This window comes from Mya arenaria, chromosome 9 (genome assembly GCF_026914265.1).
Source record: "Mya arenaria isolate MELC-2E11 chromosome 9, ASM2691426v1".
NCBI lineage: Eukaryota > Metazoa > Mollusca > Bivalvia > Myida > Myidae > Mya > Mya arenaria.
This window is the reverse complement of record NC_069130.1, coordinates 34,764,168-34,790,738: the sequence shown is the minus strand read 5'-3', so window position 1 is coordinate 34,790,738 and position 26,571 is coordinate 34,764,168. Positions and strand designations below refer to the sequence as shown.

At 36.5% G+C, this 26,571-nt stretch overlaps 3 protein-coding genes, 2 non-coding genes and 1 pseudogene across 5 annotated transcripts; 3 read left to right on the top strand and 3 right to left on the bottom strand.

Moving 5' to 3' along the window:
- The first annotated feature begins 392 nt into the window (after nt 1-392).
- On the top strand, nt 393-2,191 carry LOC128245959 (uncharacterized; annotated as a pseudogene).
- Nucleotides 2,192-4,089: 1,898 nt separating this feature from the next.
- Nucleotides 4,090-5,082, top strand: LOC128245958 (uncharacterized; the record flags this gene model as incomplete). The annotated part of the gene is made up of 2 exons (XM_052964177.1): nt 4,090-4,301; nt 4,740-5,082. Coding segments are annotated over 2 exons (324 nt in total), but the record flags the coding sequence as incomplete, so codon positions are not given.
- Nucleotides 4,869-7,779, top strand: LOC128245957 (uncharacterized). The gene is made up of 5 exons (XM_052964176.1): nt 4,869-4,873; nt 5,821-5,877; nt 6,020-6,179; nt 6,787-6,998; nt 7,437-7,779. Exons 1-5 carry the CDS (start codon nt 4,869-4,871, stop codon nt 7,546-7,548), a joined length of 546 nt encoding a protein of 181 aa, XP_052820136.1. The 3' UTR covers nt 7,549-7,779.
- Nucleotides 7,780-10,868: 3,089 nt separating this feature from the next.
- On the bottom strand, nt 10,869-17,111 carry LOC128246564 (uncharacterized). Its single transcript, XM_052964823.1, has 5 exons — nt 17,009-17,111; nt 16,461-16,653; nt 15,514-15,824; nt 11,545-11,769; nt 10,869-11,005 (listed from the first exon to the last, which is right to left on the bottom strand). Exons 2-4 carry the CDS (start codon nt 16,631-16,633, stop codon nt 11,621-11,623), a joined length of 633 nt encoding a protein of 210 aa, XP_052820783.1. The 5' UTR covers nt 16,634-16,653; nt 17,009-17,111; the 3' UTR covers nt 10,869-11,005; nt 11,545-11,620.
- A 7,171-nt stretch (nt 17,112-24,282) lies between these two features.
- On the bottom strand, nt 24,283-24,373 carry Trnay-gua (transfer RNA tyrosine (anticodon GUA)). Its single transcript is given in 2 exon segments — nt 24,283-24,318; nt 24,337-24,373. It is a non-coding gene; the product is annotated as a tRNA-Tyr (tRNA).
- A 798-nt stretch (nt 24,374-25,171) lies between these two features.
- Trnay-gua (transfer RNA tyrosine (anticodon GUA)) lies at nt 25,172-25,257 on the bottom strand. Its single transcript is given in 2 exon segments — nt 25,172-25,207; nt 25,221-25,257. It is a non-coding gene; the product is annotated as a tRNA-Tyr (tRNA).
- Between the last annotated feature and the right edge of the window lie 1,314 nt (nt 25,258-26,571).

Below are 26,571 nucleotides of genomic sequence, written 5' to 3'. Positions count from 1 at the left end.
GCTTTGTTTGATGGTATTTGCAACCATATTTTAACAATTTACAAACTATCAATGTTCTTCATCAGATTGTGTTGTATTAAAAGTATTAAATGGTCTTTAGACGTGTCAGATAACTGGTCACAATTTGAGAAATAGAAATGTAAATAGACAAATTATGTCCTTCAAAAATGATTGAACAAATGAGACCATGTAAAAGTTACTAAATTCTGACCACTAAGAAACAAAGAAATGAACTGATTAATCCATTTATAAATAAGGATAAATAGATGAATTGTTTAATTTCAGATTTTCAGTACATAGCCAACCATTTGACTGTGGAACAGCCAAGGGAGATACAGTGCCCTCCTGTTACTAAAGCTACCCAGAAGAATTCCGAGAATCAGACCCCAGTTTGTCTTGATGTAAGTTTAATATATTGTTTTTTACAATGTACAATGATACTTTGAGTTAAATTCTTCTTTTAATCAATGTCAGTAGATTAATTTTAGGCCTTACGAAGAATAATACAGTTTAGAACTATTTGGTGTCATTTGCAGCTTTGTTCTGGCTTTCCACCACAATCGTTGTTAAAAAAGAGAATGTTATCTGGGTTTTTTCAGGATTCTGTGGTTCCAGATAATTTGCCGGGATATGCAGCAGTCCAGGACTTGGCCAAGCATTTGGTTGCCTTGGTTGAAGGAAATCTATTCCTGTCTTCGGAGCAAGCTGCTCAGACTATACAACTCTGGAATGCCCTTTCACCACATGACCAAAGGCGGACTGTTTTTGCTGATCGGTTCGATCCTCAGGCATGCCATACATTCAGAGCTCCAAAGAAAACCATTGATCCAGGGGTGCAGAGCACAGAGTGGTTAGTAAAAATATAATGATCCTTGACACCTTATACAATCTTATATATAATAGCGGAAATGCAAAAAGTAACCAAAGTTGTTGTTTTTTATTTAATTATTATTATATATAATTTAAGAAAAATGTTTTTTTCACATGGTACACTTCTTGGCAGTGTAAAATGTTTGAATAAGTGTACTGCAAGTTGTTTATGCTAATTTTTATAAGTTCGCAGCGATTGAAACAATAACACTTAAAATATTACAGTTTTTCATTTATATAAAAACTAATGTAATTCTCTGTTTATATTCTTTGCAGAAGTGTTCGAGCTCCAGATTCCATCCCCGCAGCCAAGCCAGGCTGCAACAGATATGTTGAAGCTGTTGTTCAACGTCTGTGTGGGATGTTCACTGGCTCACGCACTTCACAAGGGAAGACCAAGAAGAGATGGAGTCTCATAATGGAAGGGTACAATAAGATTCGGACAACCATCATGAACAACGCGATGGTTATGTCATCCACAAACCTTCAGCTCCCTTCGTTAAATCAGAGGACATTACAGGCATGGTAAGAAAAAATGAAATAAACATACTCATACTCATTTTGAATTGTTTTACTTACTTTGCACACAGGAAGTGCTTAGTGTATGATGTGGAATTTATACTTTGCAAAAATACTTCTTATAATTAAATTTAATGTATTTTTTCTCAGGGAAACTTTTATGTAATGTTACAACTTGATTCTGAAAAAAGTAATCCATCAAAATTACATTTGGAAATCTCATTTTAGGCACAACAATAAACTGCGGCAAGAGAATGTGAAGATGCTGTCACAGGGGTTACAACTGCCAGAACCGGACATGACAGCACCACTGCCTCTTCCGACCCCCATTACACTTCCAGCCAAATTATAAGTTGGACCTGCGGAAGAGAAATATCTGTTCACGTCTCCTTCAAACACCGCTGGTAGTGTCAAGCCAAAACGAAAAACACACAAATCTGCATCAACTCCTCTGGCACCTGCAAGCCATGCGTCAAATCTCTTTGTTGTGGTTCCACAACAAGCTTCTGTGCTCAGCTCTATGCCAGCTTCTGCTCAGCCAGAACTTCACTACCAAACAAAGAGATATCGACAGATCAAAGCCAAAGAAATGGAACAGGGCAAGGTCCGGAGGAAATATACGCAGACCAAAGTGAACAGAACCTGCAAAAAATGTGGAGATTTTATAGACAATGTCAGTCATAAAAATCTATGGGGTGCACTCCATTGTGCTAAAACTTCAACAGAGACTTTGGAGGAATTTACAGCACGGAGGCTGAATGAGAGAGCTGCCAGAATTCAGCAAAAAAAAATGATATCCTGATAGTGACAGTAAATTTTGTATTGTATCCTGATAGTGACAGTGAATTTTGTATTATATCCTGATAGTGACAGTGAATTTTGTATTGTATCATGATAGTGACAGTGAATTTTGTATTGTATCCTGATAGTGACAGTGAATTGTGTATGTATCCTGATAGTGACAGTGATATAAACCAAATTTTTTAATGCTGCCTACTGATGCAAAGTTACTTTAAAACTTTAACATTGATAACTGTCTCATAAAAAGATCTTCAATATTTCACCTTATAACTTTATAATGACAAATTCAAATTAATATTCTAGTTGTCTATAAAATAATATCATTTAAATTTATTTATAAAATAAGTTCATTCATTTATATAAGTATCAGTGACTTTGCATAAACAATAGAAGGTTCCAAGCCCTGGCTTGTAACAATTCAGGTATTTTCATTTTAGTACGAAAATACTTGATCTGTTAACATGCCAAAAGCAGAGGAAAACATTTGGTTTAACAGTAGATGCAGGCAAGAAATACCGGTCTGTTTATGTAGGGAAAACAATGTCTTCATTTAAATTTCAATTTGTCTGATAAAATTAAGTTAATTAATTTATTTGTTATAAAAACTTCTTTCTTGTTTGTTGTTCTGTTTCAAGGGTAACAATTATTAACATTTGGTGTTCTGTTTCCAGGGTTACAACTATTGACATTTGGTGTTCTGTTTCCAGGGTTACAACTGTGCTGTTTCCAGGATTCCAACTATTGACATGTGCTGTTCTGTTTCCAGGATTCCAACTATTGACATGTGCTGTTTTGTTTCCAGGATTCCAACTATTGACTGTTCTGTTTCCAGGATTCCAACTATTGGCATGTGCTGTTCTGTTTCCAGGATTCCAACTATTGACATGTGCTGTTCTGTTTCCAGGATTCCATCTATTAACATGTGTTGATCAGTTAAGTTAAGATTGTTTTTCATCCATATTGCTCATTTAGTAAACGTTTTTCATAATCACATACCTGACTTAAATAATGGTTCTTATACACTTATTATGATCCATCATTTGTCCTTCTCATGCATAATTTGATTAACAAGCATTGATCGTGGGGGCAGAGATTTAAGGTCAAGCTCATTGATATATTAGTACAAAGAAGAGGTTTACATACTTTGATAAATAGTGTTGAATCTTTATCAAGTTGTTGAAAGAGGAACACATGCGTTATTGCATTTTAAGAACAATAGCAGCTATTTTTCTGATTTAATTTGCAAAAAAAATTGCAATTGTGGCACCAGGGCTCGAACCCTCGTGCGCAAAGTCCCTCCAAATTTTCGATAGCACGAGAGAGTCTCGTGCGCAGGAGTTTTACCCATGTCCCAGAGCCATCCGTCTCCGGTCAACCAGTACTGCCACCCATTATGCCAGCACCAGAAACCACAATGCTCAGATAGCCTGTCATGATGGAGCAGCAGCAATTGTTCATCCTTCCTGGACCACCCTCAACCCTTCCAACATTATCAGCATCAACAACTCAAACAACAAAAACACCTTCAAAAAAAAGGCCAAGATCCTACAAGACTCCTGAATATATAAAATGCAGCAAATGTGGACAAAATCGAAAAAAAATCTAAAAACCATAACTCTTTCATGTTTAACATATTTTGTACAAATTCGGAAACCATCACCTTTGAAGAATAAAAGAATGTCACACAACAACAAATGAACGAAAGAAGGAAATTAAAGAAGAAAAATGTTTAATTTTATTTCAATTCTCATACATGCACGTTACTCCATTGTGGCAGGATAGCTTGCAGACAGAAAGAACATTATAATATTATTTTTAGAAATTTTAAAAACAGTGCAAAATTGAACATACTTTTGGACATTTTAGAAACAGTGTAAAATTTAACTTTCTTTTTGGACATTTGATCACCTTGCCAAATTCCTAGTTGAGCTGCGGGATGAGAGGGCTCTTCGTGACAACAAGTTTCAGCAGCTCATCTACCTGTGGGAACAGTTGCCAAGTTTTGAAAAGAAAAGGACCAACTTTCCAAGGAGCTACACAAAGAAGCAATGGTCAGGGAAGTTTCGTCGAAGACGGAAACATGTTGCTCCAGGGGTGGAGAGTATCACTAAGTTAGTAGGAACATATTGTGATGTAAGCCTATAAGAAAATTGGAAAGTTAGTGGTCATTCAAGGCTAAAATAATAATTCTGTGTTTCGGACAACAGTCTAAAAACGTTAGGTAGGGTAGGGATTGAGTTTCTTTTAACATTTTTAATTTTAGTATGAAGGCGTTGATACGTAAGCAGATACACAGATTTTTTTTGGCCTAAGTACCACCAATCCTATTGTTATTTGACCGGCATAACATGAGATATCTAAGTAGGTTGTTATAAGCAAATGAATGTGCTGATGTAAAATCCTTCTTATCTATGATAAAAAGTGATGGCAGATATTCTGCATTAGTTATATCTTGATTCTTCTTGTATGACTGAAACTTGTATATGAATATAATATCTTATTCCTTGTCAATTTTAATTACACAGTTTTTATCATTTCCACTCCCTCAGAGTTCTCCTAGGACCCAACCGAAGTCCAGCGCAGTGGCCAAACTGCAACAGATACACAGAGGCCGCATGTGAGCATCTGTTGAAGATCTTTCCTGGCGACCAGAAGCATTAGGGACGTGTATGGACTAGATGACGTCTTGTCCTCAGGGCTTTCCACAACATCCGACAGGTTGTTGTCAAGTCACAAAAGGCCATGCAGAGGACAGAGATACAACTGCCTTTGCTAAATAAAAAACAACAACACTACAGCAGTGGTAAGTAATGAAAATAAAATTCAAGCTCCATGAATCATTATTGTACCCATGCACATCAAAGTTGAAAAGCGTGTTTAATGGTTTCAGGTTCTCTGTCTGTCCATCTGTTCACGAAATCTTGAGCGCACTATATCTCCTCATCCACTTAACACAATGTAATGAAACTTCACACAAGTTATCAGTAGTAATCCTTGTTGTGCATGGGTCTTGTAAGGTTTTTGCAAAAAAAATTGCAGAGTTGTTTTTGTAACTATATATACTATATAGACACAATCTTGGGCATACTATACCTCCTCATCCCCTTGACACAATTCAATGAATCTTTACTCAAGGGATCAGTTGTAACCCTAGTTGTGCATGGGGCATGTTAAGTTTTTGCAAAAAAATATTCTGTAGAGTTATAGGACTTTTTATTTTGTTACTTTACTAAATACAAAGAGTCTGCATATGCAATCTTGTGTGTGCCTTATCTCCTGAACCCATAGATACAATTTACTGAAACATCACACAGGTGATCAGTATCGTTATTAGTTGTGCAAAGTACATGTTATGTTCTTTCAGAAAACCAAAATTCTACGTTATTGACTTTGATTTTTGTGTGCGTCAAATTGCAGTGTACTTTGTCAGTGCCTGTGAGGTGTACATTCACCACCATCAGTGATAGTTTTAGTTGTCACAATTGTACAAAACTTCTTAGATATCTTCATTGAATAAAAAACACAATAAAAGCAATTTCAGAGTTTCTGTATAAGATGTGAATTGGTCATTGATTATTGGTTGATTTTTTTAATAATATTCTATAATTTTTTGTAACGTTTGTATTTCAGGTACAACAACGAGGTCAAGGAGCAAGAACAGAAGATCCTCTTGCAGGGAATAAATATGTACATGCCTCCAATGACAGTCATTTAACAAAAATAATAATAAAAGCAATTTCAGAGTTTCTGAGCAGGATGTGAATTGGTCTTTGATTATTGGTTGACTTTTTATAACAGTCTCTAATTTTGTGTAACGTTTGTATTTCAGGTACAACAAGGAGGAAAAGGAGCAAGAGCATAAGATCCTATTGCAGGGAAAAGATATGCCAAAGCCTCCAATGACAGCCAGTGGCTTGCCTGAGGCCCGTCAGAAACCTGTAGTGCTGCCTTCTAGTGAGGCACCAATGTTTACATTTCAAAACCCTGCTGTACTGCTGGCCTAGCGCATATGAGGGCGAATCGGAAGAGGAAAATGCCTACCTATGTCCCAGAGCCATCCGTCTCCGTTCAACCAGTACTGCCACCAATTATGCCAGCACCAGAAACCACAATGCTCAGATATCCTGTCATAATGGAGCAGCAGCAATTGTTCATCCTTCCTGGACCACCCTCAACCCTTCCAACATTATCAGCATCAACAACTCAAACAACAAAAACACCTTCAAAAAAAAGGCCAAGATCCTACAAGACTCCTGAATATATAAAATGCAGCAAATGTGGACAAAATCGAAAAAAAATCTAAAAACCATAACTCTTTCATGTTTAACATATTTTGTACAAATTCGGAAACCATCACCTTTGAAGAATAAAAGAATGTCACACAACAACAAATGAACGAAAGAAGGAAATTAAAGAAGAAAAATGTTTAATTTTATTTCAATTCTCATACATGCACGTTACTCCATTGTGGCAGGATAGCTTGCAGACAGAAAGAACATTATAATATTATTTTTAGAAATTTTAAAAACAGTGCAAAATTGAACATACTTTTGGACATTTTAGAAACAGTGTAAAATTTAACTTTCTTTTTGGACATTTGATCACCTTGCCAAATTCCTAGTTGAGCTGCGGGATGAGAGGGCTCTTCGTGACAACAAGTTTCAGCAGCTCATCTACCTGTGGGAACAGTTGCCAAGTTTTGAAAAGAAAAAGGCCAACTTTCCAAGGAGCTACACAAAGAAGCAATGGTCAGGGAAGTTTCGTCGAAGACGGAAACATGTTGCTCCAGGGGTGGAGAGTATCACTAAGTTAGTAGGAACATATTGTGATGTAAGCCTATAAGAAAATTGGAAAGTTAGTGGTCATTCAAGGCTAAAATAATAATTCTGTGTTTCGGACAACAGTCTAAAAACGTTAGGTAGGGTAGGGATTGAGTTTCTTTTAACATTTTTAATTTTAGTATGAAGGCGTTGATACGTAAGCAGATACACAGATTTTTTTTGGCCTAAGTACCACCAATCCTATTGTTATTTGACCGGCATAACATGAGATATCTAAGTAGGTTGTTATAAGCAAATGAATGTGCTGATGTAAAATCCTTCTTATCTATGATAAAAAGTGATGGCAGATATTCTGCATTAGTTATATCTTGATTCTTCTTGTATGACTGAAACTTGTATATGAATATAATATCTTATTCCTTGTCAATTTTAATTACACAGTTTTTATCATTTCCACTCCCTCAGAGTTCTCCTAGGACCCAACCGAAGTCCAGCGCAGTGGCCAAACTGCAACAGATACACAGAGGCCGCATGTGAGCATCTGTTGAAGATCTTTCCTGGCGACCAGAAGCATTAGGGACGTGTATGGACTAGATGACGTCTTGTCCTCAGGGCTTTCCACAACATCCGACAGGTTGTTGTCAAGTCACAAAAGGCCATGCAGAGGACAGAGATACAACTGCCTTTGCTAAATAAAAAACAACAACACTACAGCAGTGGTAAGTAATGAAAATAAAATTCAAGCTCCATGAATCATTATTGTACCCATGCACATCAAAGTTGAAAAGCGTGTTTAATGGTTTCAGGTTCTCTGTCTGTCCATCTGTTCACGAAATCTTGAGCGCACTATATCTCCTCATCCACTTAACACAATGTAATGAAACTTCACACAAGTTATCAGTAGTAACCATTGTTGTGCATGGGTCTTGTAAGGTTTTTGCAAAAAAAATTGCAGAGTTGTTTTTGTAACTATATATACTATAGACACAATCTTGGGCATACTATACCTCCTCATCCCCTTGACACAATTCAATGAATCTTTACTCAAGGGATCAGTTGTAACCCTAGTTGTGCATGGGGCATGTTAAGTTTTTGCAAAAAATATTCTGTAGAGTTATAGGACTTTTTATTTTGTTACTTTACTAAATACAAAGAGTCTGCATATGCAATCTTGTGTGTGCCTTATCTCCTGAACCCATAGATACAATTTACTGAAACATCACACAGATGATCAGTATCGTTATTAGTTGTGCAAGGTACATGTTATGTTCTTTCAGAAAACCAAAATTCTACGTTATTGACTTTGATTTTTGTGTGCGTCAAATTGCAGTTTTGTCAGTGCCTGTGAGGTGTACATTCATCACCATCAGTGATAGTTTTAGTTGTCTCAATTGTACAAAACTTCTAAGATATCTTCATTGAATAAAAAACACAATAAAAGCAATTTCAGAGTTTCTGTGTAGGATGTGAATTGGTCATTGATTATTGGTTGATTTTTTTTATAATATTCTATAATTTTTTGTAACGTTTGTAGTTCAGGTACAACAACGAGGTCAAGGAGCAAGAACAGATGAACCTCTTGCAGGGAATAATCATGTACATGCCTCCAATGACAGCCATTTAACAAAAATAATAATAAAAGCAATTTCAGAGTTTCTGAGCAGGATGTGAATGGGTCTTTGATTATTGGTTGACTTTTTTATAACAGTCTCTAATTTTGTGTAACGTTTGAATTTCAGGTACAACAAGGAGGAAAAGGAGCAAGAGCATAAGATCCTATTGCAGGGAAAAGATATGCCAAAGCCTCCAATGACAGCCAGTGGCTTGCCTGAGGCCCGTCAGAAACCTGTAGTGCTGCCTTCTAGTGAGGCACCAATGTTTACATTTCAAAAGCCATCAATTATGCCAGCACTAGAAAACCACAATACTCAGATGTCCTGTCATAATGGAGCAGCAGCAATTGTTCATCCTTCCTGGTCCACCCTCAAACCTTCCAACATTACCAGCATCAACAACTCAAACAACAAAAACACCTTCAAAAAAAGGCCAAGATCCTACAAGATTCCTGAATATATAAAATGCAGCAAATGTGGACAAAATCGAAAAAAAATCTAAAAACCATAAATCTTTTCATGTTTAACATATTTTGTACAAATTCGGAAACCATCACCTTTGAAGAATAAAAGAATGTCACACAACAACAAATGAACGAAAGAAGGAAATTAAAGAAGAAAAATGTTTAATTTCATTTCAATTCTCATACATGCACGTTACTCATTGTGACAGGATAGCTTGCAGACAGAAAGAACATTATAATATTCTTTTTAGAAATTTTAAAAACAGTGCAAAATTGAACATACTTTTGGACATTTTAGAAACAGTGTAAAATTTAACTTTCTTTTTGGACATTTGATCAGTGTAAAAAAATATTTTAATGCTGCCTTGTGTGCTTTTAAATCCCATATGGCAAAGACGTTCGATGCTTATGTGACATAATGGCAACACAAGAAGGTTCCAAGCCCTTGTAAAAGCAGAGGAAAATTTTGGTTTAGCAATAATTTTTAAGAAAACAATTAATGCGTTTTTGGATCTATAACCTCACTGAATACATTTCATAACTTGAAATTTTATTCAATACTTTACTCCACTTATAATCTATTATCAATATTTAATTCATAATTTTAACATGTCCGAAACATTGTGGAATGATACTACTTGGATATTGATTATATGATTAAGTATTGCTTGGATTAATAGTTTTAAAACCATTAACTTTCCTATTGTAACATCATAAAAAATTTATAGATGCAGATGACAAAACATGGATTGAATCCAAGGATATGCAAGTTGACGGAATTAATAGAAATGGATGGAGAGGACTCGAGGGAACTTTTTATGACAGAAAGTGACAAATTTCTTGGTTTAAAGTGCTGATTTATTTTAATTGTTAGCATCTTTTACTGGAACATGTGGCTTATCTGTAAAATCATCTTGGAAGGACATGTAGTATGATAAGGAACCTGTCTTTTCACTGAGTATTGACATTTGAAGAAAAGGTCTAGACCATAAAAAGTCCATAACAAATTTTTCAGTAGTTCATAATGAGCAATTAGGATTGATGAATGTCCGCTGTATATCGTCCATCCACATTCACATTTAGTCAAGACTTTGTGACCTTGATTGACACAATTTGCTATATTTCACCTACTCTAGCATCATCACTAACACAAATTTCACTCAGGTGAGCCGAAATGGGCATTCTTGGCCCTCTTGTTTCATAGTTGCTCAGTACAGTCTTGTGGGCTATGGCCTGCATGGTAAAGCTAAACACTAATATTGTAACAGTTTCAAGGGAACTCATTTGAATTTAAAGTAACAAGGTTTCATACATAGATACATAGATCATATGGATAAAGTTTGATAAATATCCATCCAGTTGTTTGAGAAAAGTGCTAAATGGAACCAGTCGTACAAACCTGGGATAGATCCGTGCATGAAAACTACAGGCCAAGTTGGGAGTAATCCTGAAACACATGTCATCCAAAATGCTGAGGCTGGACTACCAACCAATACTTATAGCTCACCCTGAACCTTTGATGACGTAATTAACATATATTTCACATTTTTTTCTGTTTCGGTTTTGTTTTGTTCATTTTGTCCGAGTTTAACTTCACACCGACACAGGTCATATGGGGAATTTGATTTTGAAGTCAGCAGCCTTAACCACTTGGCCAAGGAGGCCCCCCATAAATTTAAAATGTTCTTATTTATTTAAAATAATATTAGATGGGGTCATTGAATTCATTTACACATACCTGTATACTTCCCATGTGGTTTAAAATTTGGGAAGAATGGCTTCCCGCAAAGATCCTGCCAGAGCATGTTGGTCTGGTGCTTCACGGGACCACTGTAGGTCCTTGGCATGACAGTTGCCTGGCTGTTACTAGCAACAGTCTCAGCAGCCCTGTCTGCATTCCACCTGAAGATACTGTCCAGAAGGTAGACTTGAAAGCTTGTGTCCTTTGCAAGAGTTCCTGCAATATGTTTAAAGAATTGAGTTAATGGATCTAGGCACATATTTCATATGTACCTAATAAGCAAAATCAACACCTGAACAGGAATTCAGAGTTCAATCTTGTAAGATATTGCATGTTTTCATATGGCCACTTAATGATCTGGAGGCTACTTAAATAATGTTATTGATGTTATTGATGTTACTAACATCTACATGTTTGTCACTTATCATTCAAGAAAGGATTTAGGAGTATAATGCAGAACAAGTTTACTTAATATATTGGTTTGATTTTATTTAAAGCTCTTGATGCCTACCTACTAAACACTCTGTATGATCGGCCAACAGCTTCCTCACCATGAATCAGTGATAGACAAATGGTCCTCAGACTCAATGTCAAGGATCAATCACTATGCAAAAAGGTTGCTGCCCTGAGTGTGACTTGAACCAACCATTGAACCTGACTTTAGTAGCCAGGCGCATTACCTACTAAGCCATTGTTGACAGCACATACACTGTGACAATATTATAAACAAGTGCTTCAATTTAAGATTTTCATACCTGGAATGAACCTGGCCATGTGCAGATGAAAGTTCTCTAGGGAAGTAGATCCTCTAGCGCACCTGCATACTGGCAGCTATATTCCTCCTTTCTTCACAGTGGAGACCTGTCTGTAAAGTCTGGCACCTGGAGGGTCCTGAAGGCAGGCAACATGTTGACTCTGCTTGGCCCAGATGTCAGAAATCTTGATAGAATCTATCAGGGGTACTCCACTAGTGTCCAGCCCTACCAAATTTAAAAGTAATACTTTTGTATTGTAATGACTTTTATGTTCACTAGCAGGGGCAAGTTTCAACGCTATTCAAATGAGAAAAGCCAATTTGATGGATCAGAGCTTAACATTAACCTTTGAAGCCACTAGTCTAGTCGGACGAGTAGCAACAAAAAGCACTTGCCTGAACCAAAAGTTAGCTTGTTCTAGTATTCCTCTCTGCATGCTTATTGATAAAATTTGAAAGATTTAAAAGAATTTATCGATAGATAACAAGCGCACATGACATCACTCGTCAAATTGCACACCAGGTAAAATACTAGAAGCACCGCAATGCGACGAAACCAGGTTTTTGTTATGGGCAATCAGAAATTATAGCCAATTAATTTGTTGTATGAGCAAGTTCAATCTGCAGCTTTATATAAGCTATATTCACACTAAGATTCATCACTATCCATCAATTCTAACTAAATTGTTGGGCAGAAAGACATTTTTTCTATTTTTAGGAACAGTGCCCTTGACCCCACCTCCCAAGCTAGCTCTTCACATAAGCTACCCTCGCTCTAAGTTTCATCAATATCTATCAATGCTAACTAAAGTAATTGGGCAGAAACCATTTTTCTATTTTTAGCAACAGTGACCTTGACCCCACCCCCTCAAAAGAAATTCCAAGCTTGCTTTTCACATAAGCTACTAGTACCTACACACAAAATTTTGTCAATATCTATCAATCCTAACTAAAGTTATTGGGCTGAAACCATTTTTCTATTTTTAGTAACAGTGACATTGACCTTAGCTCCACCCCGCTCAAAAGCAATCCCAAGCTAGGTCTGTACATAAGCTACCTACACACCAAGTTTAATCAATATCTATCAATGCTAACTAAAGTTATTGGGCGGACACCATTTTTAAATATTTAGTAACAGTGACTTTGACCTTAGCCCCAACCACCTCAAAAGCAATCCCAAGCTAGCTCTGTACATAAGCTACCTACACACCAAGTTTCATCAATATCGGTCAATGCTAACTAAAGTTATTGGGCAGAAACCATTTTTCTATTTTTAGTAACAGTGACCTTGACCTTAGCTCCACCCCCCTCAAAAGAAATCCCAAGCTAGCTCTGTACATAAGCTACCTACACACCAAGTTTTATCAATATCTATCAATGCTAACAAAAGTTATTGGGCGGACACCATTTTTAAATTTTTAGTAACAGTGACCTTGACCTTAGCCCCACCCCCCTCAAAAGCAATCCCAAGCTAGCTCTGAACATAAGCTACCTACACACCAAGTTTCATCAATATCGGTCAATGTTAACTAAAGTTATTGGGCAGAAACCATTTTTCTATTTTAAGTAACAGTGACCTTGACCATTTTTCTATTTTAAGTAATAGTGACCTTGACCTTAGCCCCTCACAACTCAAAAGCAATCCCAAGCTATCTCTTCACATAAGCAACTTACACACCAAGTTTCATCAATATCGATCAATGCTAACTAAAGTTATTGGGCAGAAACCATTTATCTCTTCACATAAGCAACTTACACACCAAGTTTCATCAATATCGGTCAATGCTAACTAAAGTTATTGGGCAGAAACCATTTTTCTATTTTAAGTAACAGTGACCTTGACCATAGCCCCCCACCCACCTCAATAGCAATCCCAAGCTACCTACACACCGACTTTCGTCAATATATATCAATCCTAACTAAAGTAATTGGGCAGAAACCATTTTTCTATTTTTAGAAACAGGCGACCTTGACCTTAGCCCCACCCCCTTAAAAGCAATCCCAAGCTAGCTCTGAACATAAGCTACCTACACACCAAGTTTCATCAGTATCTGTCAATGCTAACTGAAGTTATTGGGCAGAAACCATTTTTCTATTTTAAGTAACAGACCTTGACCATTTTTGAAATCCCAAGCTAGCTCTTCACATAAGCAACTTACACACCAAGTTTCGTCGATATCTATCAATGCTAAATTCAGTTATTGGGCAAAAACCATTTTTTTCTATTTTTAGTAACAGTGACCTTGACCTTAGCCCCACCCGCCTCAAAAGCAATCCCAAGCTAGCTCTTTCCATAAGCTACCTACACACCAAGTTTCATCAATATCTGTCAATGCTAACTAAAGTTATTGAACAGGAAACCAAAGTTTGACGACGGCCCGCCCGCCCACCCGCCGACCAACGACAACCTCATTCTAATAACCCGGTTTTAGTTGAAAAGTGAATAGTGATAGTGCAACATGGTTTTTCATGAAATCTTAATTAAATGAAGAATTGTACCGTATTGACAATACCTCTTTAAAATTAAATGGTCTTGGGTGAGAATTTCACTTGTCCCATTGGACTAGGAAATGTTTTACTTGTCCCATTGGACTAGGAAATGTTACACTCTACCAGTCCGACATACTAATTTAGTTGTCCTGGGCAGTCAAACTACCATTAATGTAAAGCTATGTGGATATTATACGATTACATAAAAATAAAACAAGAGCTGTCACAGAGACAGCGCGCTCGACTACTCCGCCGCTTTTCAGTGTAAGGATTGAAAAGTTTTGGTGAAACATGCATGGATCACTGTTAGATTAGCTTTCAATGCAATACATGATGTGCGGAGATATTAACATAAATGTGGTAACATGCAAAATTTTAACCAGAATTTTTAAGTGTAATAATAATGGGCCATTATTTGCAAAACACAGTTATCTAACTTGATTATTCAAGTAGGTTGGGTGGTTGAATACCATTGTATAAAGTCTCAATGCAATACATCAAGTAGTTCCTGAGATATTATTCTATGTGTGCTAACATGCATGACCTTAACCAGAATTTCTAATTTAATAATAAAGGGGCAAAAATTATATAATATGAAAGATAGAGTTATCTTACTTGATTAAATAAGAAGGTTAAATGGTTGGGAGCCTGTGTGTAAAGTTTCATGCAATACATGATGTATTTGCTGAAGCATTGAATAAAAAAGGGGCCATTATTTGAATTTAATGCAAACTAGAGTTATCTTACTTGGTTATTTAAGTAGATTGGATGGTTGAGTACCATTTTATAAAGTGTCAATACAATTCATCCAGTAATTGCTGAGATATTAACCTATGTGTGCTTACATGCAAAACCTTAACCAGAATTTCTGAGTCAAATTAAGGGCAATTATTTGCATTAACTGCACACTAGAGTTACCTTACTTGGTAAATTAAGTAGGTTGGATGGTTGAGTACCATTGTATCAAGTCTCAATGCAATACCTCAAGTAGTTGCTGAGATATTAACCTATGTGTGCTTGCACGCAAAACCTTAACCAGAATTTCTAAGTCAAATAATAAAGGCCTATTATTTGCATTAAATGCAAACTAGAGTTATCTATCTTGGTTAATTAAGTAGGTTGGATGGTTGAGTACCATTGTATCAAGTCCCAATGCAATAACTCAAGCAGTTGCTGAGATATTAACCTATGTGTGCTTGCACGCAAAACCTTAACCAGAATTTTTAAATCAAATAATAAAGGCCTATTATTGGCATTAAATGCAAAGTAGAGTTATCAAACTTGGTTAATTAAGTAGGTTGGATGGTTGGGTACCATTGTATAAAGTCTCAATGCAGTACCTCAAGTACTTGCTGAGATATTAACCTACGGTATGTGTGCTTGCACGCAAAACCTTAACCAAGGGGTGACGCTGACACTTTTGTGAGTAGTATAGCTCTCCTTATTCTTCAAATAGTTGAGCTAAAAATAATAAATTTACCTCTTTCACCTCCCAATGGCGCAATCAAGTCTGTGATGTGTTTTGTTGTTTCTTTTGTGCCCCTAGTTGCACGCTTGCAGTGGCGACTCACTTCATCCGGGGAGATAGGTTGAATAACGTCATTTTCGGAGGGATTTGGAACACCCTGAAGTAAAAGTTCTTCTCTCTTGGCCCTCAACTGACGGGCATAGTCGTCTTCATCTATCTTAAACATGCAACAACTAAGCCTTGCCATGAAGGGGCCATAGAGTTGGTGTTTGTCTGTGGTGCATCCGTTTGGAAACCGCGGAATGAAGTGCCATGTGTCAAGGCTGAAATGGTGAAGGTAAATTCCATAAATATACCAAACAAACTATACCACGAAAATTCTACTTCTGTATAACTGTGAGCAAATGAATTTCCAAGCACTTGCCTTCACTCTTTTCCTCCATTAGACTGTTTTATCAATTTACCCTATGCAACAGATCCAACACTTTCCAATTTAAGAAATATTGTGTGCAAGTCATGTTTCCATGAACTTTAAGTATTATACTGTATAAGAACTGCCACTGCCAGGGTTGTTGTTAAGTAACCCAAAAAATCACAACACACACAACATACAAATGTACTGTTTGTTTGCAATTTTTTGCTGTATTTAACAGTTTTTTAGTCATACAACAGCAGTGGGTTAACCTACTCACACTTTTTCTGGTCAAGCTTCGCTAAACTATTTTTAGCAGTATTCCAATAATAAGTGCACATACATGTACTTATGCCAGTTACTGACAACTGCCCTACTTGAATAAGAGGTAAGGGGAGAATGGCCAAAGAAATTATTTCATGACCAATCCCAACCCAAAATATATGGCCAGGCTGAGGCTCAAACTCACAACCTCAGAGTTGAGAGTCTAACACTCTACCAACTCTACTTCAAGAGCAACTGATATAATGTGCCATAGACTACGTACTTCACATGAAGGAATGGCCAGGCATCAAAGTATTTTGTTACACACTGCCGGCCACAGCATTCCTGTACCTGGACACAATGCCGTCCAGCATCTTTTATCTCTTCCCCCTCGCCTTCAGTGAGCACTGACAGGAGCACCTGACCATGCTCATTCCCCACGTTTGTGGCCCACATCGCTGTACCTCTACTTGAACCTGCAATATAAAATGCTGAATTATAACTTAGCATACGCTAGAAACAGTATGAATCTTCCGCGCAAAACAAAGTACAATCCCAAGCAATTGTATGAAAAATCTTATGCTGGAGTAATTTTGATACATTGTTCTCTATGTATGATTTTAAACTTGTAATAACTGATTTGGCTTTATTTTGACATCATGTACTGAAACATCAACTCACCCTTCATGGTTGAAAGGATCGTTTAACTACTGTGTTTATTCTTTAAGCTCATAACTATACAATCATTATAAATCTTATTACATTGAAAAATCATTCAAAAATTACATAAATAAATGTGGTAGCCAAAAACAAAACCAATCTGTAGCTTACCTGAAAGCTTATTTGTAATTTTCTTAGTAGAGTCTATTTAAAGTATGTTCCCAGTAACCAACTTCAACTCTGCCAGCTCATAGTCAAAGTCTTGAAATGACGTCCAGCTGGTACACTTTCATGAACCAGCGGTGCCTTGGGATGGCGCTGGCTCTACAAATGCTGGGATGGTCACCAAGCCCTTGGCTGCAGACTTTTTGAAGGCCATAAAGTTGGTGGCAAACTGGCGGCACTTATCTAGGTAGGTCTCCCCATGATTCTCAGCAATCTGAGAAAGATCAGTCAATGTTATCAACAGACAAAATATTGGCCATAATACAAGGAGGATGATATATTTTTGGTTCAAACAGGCAGTCAGGCACCAATGTTTAACCAAATAAGTGCAGTCTTCAGGTGCTCATTGTTACATTCTTAATCTTAATGTATCTAAGGGACACAATTCTTTATATACTACAGCATATTTCTCTATTGTAGTTATTCAGTTCACTTGATGCTTGGGTATGAATGAATAAACATGTAACTCCTTGAGATCTTATGAATCTAACCCATTCCGCATGTTGTTGTAAGAACTAAACCAACAACGCAACATGGTGTCAGAAGTGGCTGAACTGATTCTTATGGATTAAATTGAAATTAAATGGAATAATTAAATTGTAATTGTGAAGCTCATTCTAACAAAATGGCAAGCTTTAACAATATGCAAGGACAAACACCCAAAATGGACTGGGACAGCAGGGATTTGTCACAGTCATTCAAGTCATTCAAGTCACATTCCTACTTTATGTTTAAGGGTCCTCTAAAGGAACAATCACAAGAAGTGAAGTGTAATTACCTAATGCTGTGGGTTGGAGAAAAAGGTCGTTCCATTTTTAGCACTTGGAGACCAACAGACGATCAACAAAAAGATCTTACATACTTCTACAACCAGTTTGAGAACTATTGTAAACCAAAATCAAACCGTATATATTCAAGATACATTTTCAAAATGAAAATACAAAAAGATGGCGAATCGTTTGAACAGTTTGTTACAGACTTGAGATTACTCATTAAAGAATGTGAATATCCAGAGGACAGTTTGATGACATGATCCGGGATCACATTGTAGTTGGCCTGATAAGAGACAGAACTGTCGAAATAGTATTTTACAATATTGGAATTTCAGAGACGAACTAACAGTCATTGACAATTTTTTGTTAAAAGGAAACAATGTCATAATTCCCAAAGATTTGAGACATATGATGCTGGACACAGTTCATGATTCACACTTAGGCATAGAGAAATGCACTCAGCGTGCAAGAAGTGTAATGTTTTGGCCCAATATGACCAAAGATATAAAGAACAAAGTACTCAATTGTCCCATATGTCTTGAACACAGAAACTCCAATGTCAAGGAACCAATGATTCCTAATCAGATTCCCAGCAGGCCATGGGAAGTTGTGGCTACTGATATTTTTCACTGGAATGACAGTAACTACATTGTTGTAGTTGATCTGTATAGCAGACATTTTGAATGCGGGTTACTCAGAAATATGAGAACTGACACGGTTATTCACAAATTGAAGGGCTATTTTGCTACACATGGAATACCCTCAAAAGTCATTAGTGACAATGCAGGACAATATTGCAGTCAGGAAATTGACAAATTTGCTAGAGAATGGGATTTTGAACATGTTACGTCATCGCCGTTACACTCACAAGGCAACGGCGTTGCTGAAAGATGTATTCAAACAATCAAAAAGATTTTCACAAAATCTCTACAAGATAACAAAGATCCGTATCTTGCAGTTCTCGAATACAGAAATGCACCGCTTTCATGTGGCAAATCACCAGTACAATTACTAATGAGTAGGGAGACTAGGTCTATTTTGCCAGTAACACGCAAAAACCTTGAGCCGAAAGTTCAAAATAGGCAAGAAATCAAAAGCAAAATGTCAAAATCAAATCAAAGACATGGTTTGATAAATCTGCCAAGCCACTCACACAATTGTCACAAGGAGAAACAATTAGAATCAAACAAGGTAAACACTGGAAACAGGCAATTGTTAGGAAACAAGTGCATGACAGATCATACATTGTTGAAACTAATGATGGTGGTGTCTATAGACGAAACAGAAAACATTTGTTGAAGACAAATGAAAAACCATTTCAAATCATAGATACACATCCATGCAATGGCAATGACATTCGTCTAACTGATCAATCACAACATGACAGTGACAGAAACATACAAAATCAATCAGAGCAAAACTTTTCTCATGATAACACTCAGTCGCAACAACAACAACCATCAGCACCAACTGATGCTGCTGGCAATACTGATCAAAATTCTAACATGTACATCACTAGATCAGGAAGACAGGTCAAAGTACCTCAAAGGTTGGATCTTTGAACTGATTTATGATGTGTTTTGTGTTATGTTGTACATATATATTTGTGATACTTCAATATGTTTCAAATGTAAAACTTTTCTTCAATATTCTGTGCTGTGAAGGAAATTCATAATCGCCTATATTCTGTAACCGTGTGAAAGTGATATTTGTGGACAATATTTCTACAATGTTAATTGGATATATCAACAGCTATCTGCTGTATGAAAACAATACACTTTCAGATGACATTTCGGGGAGGATTCAAGTGTCCTTATCTGAACTGTTAACATTTAGTTAGAAGAAATTCTCATTAATTTCCAGATACACTCTGCTGGAACAATTAATCTGTCAAGAAGATTTTCTGCTCAGCTGAAAATAATGATAAGCTAGGGTGTTGACCAAATTACTTTAGATTAAATGTGTTCTTCATAAATTTACTAATTCTTTTTAAAAGAAGAGAGATGTTACATTCTTAATCTTAATGTATCTAAGGGACACAATTCTTTATATACTTGTAACTACAGCATATTTCTCTATTGTTTCCTATATAGCTATGCCTGTAGAGTGTAGTATTGTATTTCACTTGATGCTTGGGTATGAATGAATAAACATGTAACTCCATTTGAGATCTTATGAATCTAACCCATTCCGCAGGTTGTTGTAAGAACTAAACCAACAACGCAACATCATTCTCATCTGTCTACATGTATTAACTTATTAATGTCATAAGATACGATTGTCAGCTTGAAGATTTAGTCCTAAAGTCTTCTGGGTCAAAATATGATTCAATAATTAAAAAAGGCTCATAAATCAAGTTTTTGATAATGTCTCAGCATCTGCAATTCGCTGACAATATGACAGAAACTGCTTTAATTCCACATTAAGTTTAGAACCATTAAAAAACTTCAGCTTGTAGCCGAAGAGAATAGGTATACTAGAGCATCCACTCTAGGCCAACCTTAAAAAATTTCTTGTTTGGAGTAACCCTACCCAGATTTTTTAAGGTGGGTAGGTAGGTAGGTTTTTTTGTTTTTGTTTTTTTTCTCCAACGACAACTGGATCTTGTGTACAGTACATTCACTACATAACACTAGTTATTCAAGGCATTGTAATAAACTTTTGAACAACAAACATCTTAACTTCTGATTGGTTACTACTAGATGGGTCTTCAATGTCAATTGTTACATATTTTAAAGTTTTATCAAAGTCAATTAAGACTGAAATCCTGTCATATGAATGTGGACTAAATTTTTCTGTTGCAGTCTCTGAGGGCTTTGACGAGACCGTTATTTTTGACATTTTTTCGAAGTTGTCGTAGTAGCTCTCCGGGATTGTTTCATCATTCTCCATTAAAATATCAAATACATCGTACCATGTGTAGTCGACATTGAATTTTCTTACAAAGTTGTTTTAATTTTTTATTTAAGTAATTTATTGTCACACAAAACGTAATTTCGTTCGGTTCACGTTCGACAAACTTGCAGTCAGCCATGTTTTCGAAACGCTCATTGCGATCAGCGATAAAAACCGAAGCTCTACGAGTGTGTCTACAAATCGAAAAGAACCGAAACAGAGAACAGAGCAGAAACAGAAAATAGTAGCGGAAAGGCGTTGAAAAAAAAAATTGCGGATCAAAATGCCAAAAAAAAATTTGAGTCGGCAACGATTTTTATGGGTCGGTCGCGTTACTCCAAACAAGAATTTTCTTTATTTTAGGCCCTAGTTCCACTAGGATCTCATACCATATATATTGATTATATTGGATAATATATGTTTATTTATAAATAGTAACGTTTGTCTGGGTATCTTATAGAGATTCATGCATACAAACATGTATTTTGTAGCATATTAATAATAAACAATTGGTGGCGAAATATTGCAATTGCTGCCCAGTACACTCATTGCATTGTCTCAGATTTAATTTACCTACAAAGCATGAGGGCAATTACCAAAAACATTCAACTTACACTCTGAAACTGTATTAAAATTAGATATCTGAACAGGAGCTTACATCATCAAGATTTTAGTTTAATGTTTATTTTGACAGTTCAGTATATTGACTTCCGGTTGTTTCGTACTCAAAACATTTCAAACTTTCTGTCCTTTGTACAATAACATTTCATACCAATTCAAGTCAGATTGCAGGTTACAGTATAACGTCAAAACTTCCCCTAGTCCAAACATCCCCAATTTAAAATGGCATATTGATTTAGAACTTTGTCTTTTTATTTTATCCTAATTTTAATCTTTTGAATAAAATATTTTTTAATATCAACCCTACAGGATTTTACTCAAAATCAATTTTATCAACACCTGAATTGATTATCTACACCTTTACATGCATGTAGTTGTGCATTAATTTAGCTGTATATAGGCCATGCACTAGTATCAGGTGTCACGTGCAGATCCGTCGTCTTGAGGTAACACACTTGACTATCAATCCAGGGGTCCCAGGTTTGATCCCCTGTCGCATCATTAAAAAAAAACTAATCGTCTTCCGGGAGGGATGTCAAATGGGGGTCCCATGTGACAGTGCTATACACTGATGCATGTTAAAGAACCAGGGTAGCTCTAACCAGGGTTACATTCTGTCTGTGCACTATGCTCCAAAAACCTAAAATGACTAACAATCTTAACGGAGCACTCACCGAATGGGCAAGGCCCGAGTGCGAGTATAAATAAGCTTACACACACACACACACACACACACACTAGTCTAAAATAATAGACGTGTTATACGGGATTCTTCCAATCCCTAACGTCTAAACGGGAATGTGCAAAAAACGGGGGTGTTTTAAAAATATTGAAATTGTTTTAAGTGAAGTATTTTATGGTTGAAATTGATCATAAAGAGTTATATTCATATTTTACCATGTAAGTGAAATGTTATTTTGCACTAAACAAGCATTTAATGCATTAAAACAAGTTGTTTACCTTTCCAATAAAACGAAAGTTGACTGACACAAAAACATTTATGCGAAGGGGAACAACTCGATACAATCGTAATAACTCGGCCTCCTCCGACAAAGCTTCGAGATAGACCTCGTTATACAATCGTAACAACTCGGCCATGGCCGAAATGTTCCGAGCGATTTAAAACTGTGCCCTGAAGCCTTGCAGGTGCCCTTCATGTATATATCGTTATGTTTTGACAGAATGAAATGAAAAAAAGCCGTCAAACTCATAATTATAAGTTGGATATTTATTTTTTTGTGTACAGAACTAATATAAAATAACATTATCTGGTAATATTTCTTGTTTTTATGATATTTTATAGACTCTATATGCTTTAACCCGGAATCCTGATCGGAACAACTACCCACTTTTGATACTAAACAATTTGTACGTGAAGGATTTGCCATATCAAAAATCTAAAAAAAAATCCGCCAACGTACAATTATTTGGACTAACACACACACACACATCAGCTGTAACACACCCATTAATCACCATTTACAAGGTGTGAATATTTGAGAAATCGGTCTACCCGGGCTCATTATTAAACTATGGGGGTGGGGGAGGGGTATATAACCACCGATACACTGTATTTTTGAACCACCAATGCACTTATTTTGATTTTCAAAGCTAAACCTAATACACTCACCTTCTCACAATTGATCAATATGAATAACAAATGCAAAAAAAACAAAACAAAAAGGATAATAGCAATAAAAAGCACATAAAAACACTGATAACGTAAAATAATCTTTCGTATAGAGTATTTCTAAGATGGCGGACTCCTAAATGAATTGAGGCTTTTCATTGGTCAAATCATAGTCTGGAATCATAGTTTTCAACTATGATTTCTCGCGTTTCATTGGATGTTACAACACAGTTATTTGTTAGGTTGGTGCGGGAGGCAATCGCACACAAGACTGTACTGAGCAACTATGAATTAAGAGGGCCATTTCTGCTCACCTTTTTTTTTATATATTTTTTTTTTTTTTTTTTTTTTTGCCTTATGGAGTTCCTTATCATACTGCATGTCCTTCCAAGATGAGTTTACAGATAAGCCACATGTTCGCGTGAGCTGTCATTACCGATTTTAGGGATAGTACAAAACGTGTCCATATCGTGTCCATAATTAACACAATCAACCATTCATTTTGCCAATGAAGGGTTCATACAAACTATTTTTATATAATAATAATTAATAATAATAATTATAATATTAATACATTGTTGGTGTTGTATAATCCAGTCGATTACTTACTCTGACATTAAACCTCCGACACCTGACCAGGTAACATTCGCTGCATAATGGTTTGACCCAACAACTAAAAGTGTTTCTTACAGCAATAAGTGGCGTGAGGTAGAAGTGACCGCAAGTTTAAACAATATATACATTAATGTATATGTATATAGACAGAGTTTACGAAACATAGTAAGAATCAAGGGGAACCCGGTGAGACACCCTAGGTCTTTTTTAAAAGATGACCGGGGATTGGAGAATCAACAACCTTTCGAACACGACACCAACGCTCAGCCAATAGGCTATCGGGGGGGGGGGGGGGGGGTAGTGAAAAGGTCGAAGCTGGAGCTTTGCTATATAAATAAACGTATTTCTCATTACTACAATTCCATGATGCGTAATGAAATACTTCCATAAAGCAATTGAACATCTCTTGCATACAACCTCAGCCCGTTGAACACATATTCTTACCCTCGGGCGTTTTCTCGATGCCGATTAAGAAATGCATGTTGCTTTTTGAGTTCATGGTTTAGCCTTTTTTCACTGCCATTGATGAAAATGAACCCTTTCCGGTCGCATCATTTAGTTGACAAGGCACACTCGTCAATTTCTGGTACATTTGTAGTAAAATGGAACTAAAATGAAATTAATAATTGTTTAAAAGCAATTCTGTTCAACGCACATAAGAAAACAAAACACCGTAAAAATATATATCCCGCGAACCGGATTTGAACCAGTGACCTAAGGATGCCAGGTAAATTGAACCACTACAGTCCTCCGCTCTAACAACTGAGCTATCGCGGGAGTTGTCAATTTTTGTTTACAATATAAAATGCTCCAATGTCAACACAATCAACCATTCAATTTATTAACGAAGAGATGGTTGTTTTATCCTAAGTATTGGTTTGTTCACCACGATCTTACTACCTCCGCAAACGCTCCCCCCCGCCTTCAAAAATTGTTCAAGTTCACTTTTTATTTCAATATAGGCGATAAAGGTAATAAAATACGACGTAAATGCACCGTTTTGGACTAGATATTGTTATTTTATTCGTTGTGGACTAACAAAACCCCCTTTCAAAATTCTATAACAAATAAATTTTGGTTCTGAGGGTGGCGCGGCAGTTAAAACGTTACGCCCCTAAGTTTAGTTTTGCCCCCTCTAACGCCAAATCCTGAAGCCGCCCCTGGAACTGTTGACGTTTCATTTGCTGCATGTTGACATACTCAAAGTCTTGAAGTTATTTTAATTAAATGCCATAAATGACGTGAGAAAGAAGTGAAAACTTGTATTACTCAAAACTGGTTAAATCCAGACCAATTTTTAAATCTACTTTTAAGCTTGTATTATCTGATTTTATACTGTTGTTAATGTCACAGAACTTTGTTTATGCCACTGCGACGAAATGGGCTCATTTAGGGCGTCTCCACCTGTAACAAAAAGTAAACGAGGAACACTTTTTGAGTTCAGTGACATTGCCTAATAAAATTAAGCTACAATAAAATATTAAATTCAAAAATGGCGGTTTAGTTATTTAAGTAATAAAAAACACCTTAATTTTGGTGAAGAAACTCGAGAAAGATAAATATTAAAACGAAATGTCCCGCGAACCGGATTTGAACCAGTGACCTAAGGATACCAGTTAAACCACTACAGTCCTCCGCTCTACCAACTGAGCTATCGCGGGATTCTACGGCAGTTGTTGTAAAGGTAGTATATAATGCCCAAATGTCGTTGAACACAATTTTTAAATATAAATGTAATATATACCAAGATATACCTTTCAGTTGTCGAATGAAATTCTTATTCATCCTAGGTTTGATAATGATAAATCGTGGTTTGCATAGCATCATCACTCTGGTGAACTAGAATGACTAATGGATATTTAATAGAAATTATAATTCGTCAATAAATAATAGCAAATTGTTGTATAATCCATTGGATTACATTTGCCACATTTACCAATGTACGTTTAACGTACTTAGTATGACGAGGCCGGGGATTGAATTCAAGACCTTTAACACCCGAACCGAACGCTGAAACACAGTCAAATGGTTAAATCTCGAACTTTACTGCATTAATACACGTAATGCCCGTGCGTTCTAAAATTCCGTGCTTCTTTACGGAGTTCTGAAATATTGGAATTGACCACGAAGTAGCAAGATTCCCCATTCACGCCATATTAATTATGACGTCATGGCATGTCTATGCGGTCACAACCACATCCTGCATAAAAAAGTAAAGTAATTGTTGCCACGCCCCCCTCCCAGGTACGGGGTATACCGGTGATAGCGGGGGAAATGGGCCGTGTTTTTACCTTCCAGGTGGCCCCGCAGAGCCGAGTGAATGCGATGGTTTTGTTTTCACGCCGAGGAATGGGCTTTACCTAGGATGTCCCCTGGATGCAGGGGCATTTGGCTGGGATTTTACCAGCAGTTTGTCACCACAGGGCGAGAATTTTACCTGGGATTGGAAGGACCGAAAGTCAAAGTCTCCACTTTTCCCCGGACCTGGGGTGGGGGGGGGATTGACTGGCGCATAAACGTTACGTTATTACGTATTGATTGGGTACTATATTGAAGAAAAAAGCTTATAACGTTTGTTGTAAGTTGAAGTCCTCGTTTAAGTGTATCTGTTTTTGTATTTAAAATATGGTCACACTTAAGTGTCATTCGTTAATGGACGAAATAATGCTATAATTTGCTCGTTTCCAAATGTAAATATAAACTAATTGTGTACATAATCGTAATGCCTTAGTAAAGCATCATAGACATTATTATTCTTAATTTTCTCTTCAAATATTGTCTTATTTACCCAAAAGACCTATCGCAAGTAACAAATCTATCTAAACAATTGGCCAGTTTTAAGTGTCTTCCAGCGTTGAGAATTTGACGTTTTAAGTAAACACCAGCATTTATGCCTTTTTAATCCCTTTTAAGAGAATGTTTTGTCATATTCTTATGAAATAAGATACTGAAAACATTCTTTACAGTCTTATATT

What these genes read in the sequence shown, in the direction of transcription:
- LOC128245957 (XM_052964176.1), top strand. An exon ending in CTCTTGCAGGGAATAAATAT is followed by an intron (nt 5,878 to 6,019) that starts GTACATGCCTCC and finishes TTTGTATTTCAG; the next exon opens with GTACAACAAGGAGGAAAAGG. An exon ending in GGGGTGGAGAGTATCACTAA is followed by an intron (nt 6,999 to 7,436) that starts GTTAGTAGGAAC and finishes CCACTCCCTCAG; the next exon opens with AGTTCTCCTAGGACCCAACC.
- LOC128246564 (XM_052964823.1), bottom strand. Translation starts at nt 16,633, where the DNA reads ATGTGGGCCACAAACGTGGGGAATGAGCATGGTCAGGTGCTCCTGTCA. An exon ending in TGGCCATTCCTTCATGTGAA is followed by an intron (nt 15,825 to 16,460) that starts GTACGTAGTCTA and finishes TCACCATTTCAG; the next exon opens with CCTTGACACATGGCACTTCA. An exon ending in GCCATTGGGAGGTGAAAGAG is followed by an intron (nt 11,770 to 15,513) that starts GTAAATTTATTA and finishes TAAATTTGGTAG; the next exon opens with GGCTGGACACTAGTGGAGTA.